The sequence below is a fragment of the Galeopterus variegatus genome, unplaced genomic scaffold (assembly GCF_000696425.1).
Source record: "Galeopterus variegatus unplaced genomic scaffold, G_variegatus-3.0.2 Scaffold970, whole genome shotgun sequence".
Taxonomy (NCBI): Eukaryota; Metazoa; Chordata; class Mammalia; order Dermoptera; family Cynocephalidae; genus Galeopterus; species Galeopterus variegatus.
The window spans coordinates 319,083-322,040 of NW_007727081.1; the positions used below are offsets into that span (position 1 = coordinate 319,083).

Genomic DNA, 2,958 nt, shown 5'->3' on the forward strand with positions numbered 1-2,958 from the left:
CAAGCTTTTCTGGTCAATAAAAAAAAACCCCCCCCCCCCCCCCATAAACCACTAACCCATCCTTCATCCAGGCCATCTACATACCTGGAAGTCATTCCTTTTGATGTTGGGGACATCCATATTATGAGTTGACGGGCAGATATCTTCATATTTCTTCCCAGTAAAGATGTCAATACCAACCAGGTGGACCTGTATGTATGCAACGAAGAAAAACCCAACCAAACACTAGGATAAAGAAGATAAAGGCTCAGCTTGTCCTTGGTTGGTGAGGGAAGTCAAACTGTATTGTCAGGGCAAACATTAGGGGAGGTGGAACTGAACCAACTCAGGAAAGAAACACTAAAGCCCATAAAAAAAAAACCCCAAGACTAAAAGACCACCATTGACATTGAGGTTGACAGCACAAAGGAAAATTATAGGGCAGCCTTGGAGAAATCAGTTACCTTGAGTTATCAAAAAACATTGACAAACAAGATGCCAAGAGCCTATGAGAGTGGGAAGAGTCTAGGTAAAAGTTTGAAAGAGTTTTCTGGATACAAGCATAAAGGGCTAATAATTTGGGAAATAAGGAAGGTAAAAGGAAAAAGGCTATGAATGTGAAAGGAAGATAACTGAAAAGAAAAAAGGACTTCAAGGAGATCAGAAAGAACTATGCAGTTAGGAAATAAGGACACCAGAAGAGCATGGAGTCAACAAAGATGGAAAAACTGATGAGGGAACAAAACCCCAAGAACTCCAACAAGGATGAACCAGGTTGAACTTGAAAAAGACAGGAAAAGTCTGAGGTGATACACTAGCAAGAATGTTAAGACCCAAGAAAGCAAGGAGGGTCGAGAGTGGGCAAGAGTATGTAGAGGCATCAGAGTCCCAAAGGGAAAGCTCAAACAGGGGAATGAGGCATCAAGGTGATCTGAAAGCTCATAGGTACGCTGTAGCCCCTCCAGGGGAAGGCTGCATTTGGTGTTAGGATCAGAGAAACCCTAGCAAAGTGATGTAAACAAAGAGCACCCAGAAAGGCTCAAGGGACAAAAAGATAAAAAGTGAAGGCCAGAGCATAAAGGACCATGAAGAGAAGTTAAGAGACTGGCACAAAGAGGAAGAAAGGGAGGAACGACCAGAGAAGATGCGGACAAAAGGGTAAGCATGGAAGAGGCTGAAGACTGGAGAGCAGATGTTAGTAGTATGAATGGGTATAAGGGCTGAGTGCTGAACAGAAAGAGTGAGACAGTAAGAAAAGAGTTAAAGAAAGGGAGGCCAGGACTGATGGCACCTCGCTGCCAGGAGCCCTATGGATACAGGAGCTGTGAGAAAGGCAAGATGCGGAGAGTCAAAATTCTAACCTTGGCGTGGCCGTGCTTGCCAGTCTTCGAAGTAGACATCTCGACGATCTTACATGGCCGGCCTTTGAGCACCACAAAGCCATTCTTACGTAATGCTGAGCACTGCATTGGGAAGGTGGCTGAGGCCCCTGCATCTCCTGTCTCGAAGTCCAAATCATCTGCCATTTTAAGAGGCTTCGATTCCAACTAGAGCCAAGAAGAGAACTGAGGTAAGTAAGGATGGAGGTTAACAGTACCTCCAATTTATCCCATTCCTCTCTGGCAAGGTTTTATTCTCGCCAACCTTTTATTCCATTACCCATCTAAAATAAAGTCAAAGTTCCTGGACTAAAAACTGACTGGGATCAAATATACAGAAGAACTAGTGTGTGTATCGGAGGGGAGAATAGCAGGATCCCCTCCCCAAATGCAAGCTAAAGTGGTGGCTTGGGAAAGGAAGGCTCCAGGAAGTTGGGATGCCAAATCTCAGAGATGAGGAAAAGCCTACTTCCTGGGAGAGGGGAGGACTCAGGTGTTACTTGCCACTGAAACCAACCACCCCTTTCCCCACATATAGCCAGGCTATAATTAGGTGAGCAGCTATGAGCCAGCAAAAGGGCGGGGCTAATGTGGGGAGGAGGGTGGAGACCGGAGGACAAGGCCCCACCCGTCTCTGTTACACATACCCCCCCCCCGCATCCACACACAACCCAGTCATTGGTACAGGAAACCACAAGGCCTCTTTGGGGGGTTCCCGCCTCTCCAACCTGCACTTGCAGATGCAGCCAAAGGGCAGAAAGTCAAGTTGTTTCCTAAACGATCCCCCTGCCAAACACCTCGATCTCGGTTCCCAAAGGGAACCCAGGAACCCAGCCTCTCCTCGAGGGCCCTCCCACTTTTCCCAGGATGCACTGGTTCTGTCGGCTTTTCAGGCCCGGCCCATAGTCAGTAGAAAGTGGGGGAGTGGGGGGTGGTGAATGACAATAAAATGAAAGCAAAAAGTTGGTAGTAGTGAGTAGTAGAAAAACTAGGCTGGTAAAGTTAAAGACTCTAAAACCGAGGAACTCCCAAACCAGACAACAACGGGGAAGACAGTGACAAGATGAAGAGCACTTCTCACGATGGGGAACTCATCTGCCCAGGACTTTAAGGCGCTGTCCGCACAGTCCGAGAGAAGAGTTGGGCTCCTGTCCAACAGCCCTCGGTTTCCCCATTTCTCTGGCCTCCCACTCGGAAGAGTGCCACTTACACCTGGCCGCCTCACTTCACATAAGGACTGGGGGCAAAGCTCCAGAGGCCCATGAGGTCGGTGAACGCTAACATATGCCTGCAGCGGGCCCTCCCGGCTTCTCCCACTCCTCAAAATTCCAGCGTCCCTCAGGCGCCCGCGAAGACTAGAGCTCCAGGAGCTAGGGGTTGCCGGCTCCTGCCCAACATGCGGCCGCCCGAGGCTTCCGGTGGCCGGGATCTGGGGGGAGGGGTCCCCGCGCTGCCATGCGGCTCCGGTCCACGTTTGGCCATGCGGCCTCCGACCCCGAGAGCAGCCTCCCGTGGGGGGCACTTCCGGTGCCGCCGCCGCCGCCCCCTCCTCAAAGGTTGCGCCAAACCAGAGCCATGCCGCCTCCCCTCCCCCCGGCCC

The 2,958-nt window shown here is 50.3% G+C and overlaps 1 protein-coding gene across 1 annotated transcript in view; it reads right to left on the reverse strand.

Moving 5' to 3' along the window:
- EIF5A (eukaryotic translation initiation factor 5A) overlaps positions 1 to 2,958 on the reverse strand; it is a 4,917-nt gene that overhangs the window by 1,384 nt on the left and 575 nt on the right. The window contains exons 2-3 of the mRNA XM_008573879.1: positions 1,341 to 1,526; positions 85 to 189 (exon numbers count right to left, since the gene is read on the reverse strand). Of these exons, the coding sequence (XP_008572101.1) occupies positions 85 to 189; positions 1,341 to 1,505 (270 nt within the window). The 5' untranslated portion in view covers positions 1,506 to 1,526. The remainder of the gene's footprint in view (positions 1 to 84; positions 190 to 1,340; positions 1,527 to 2,958) is intronic.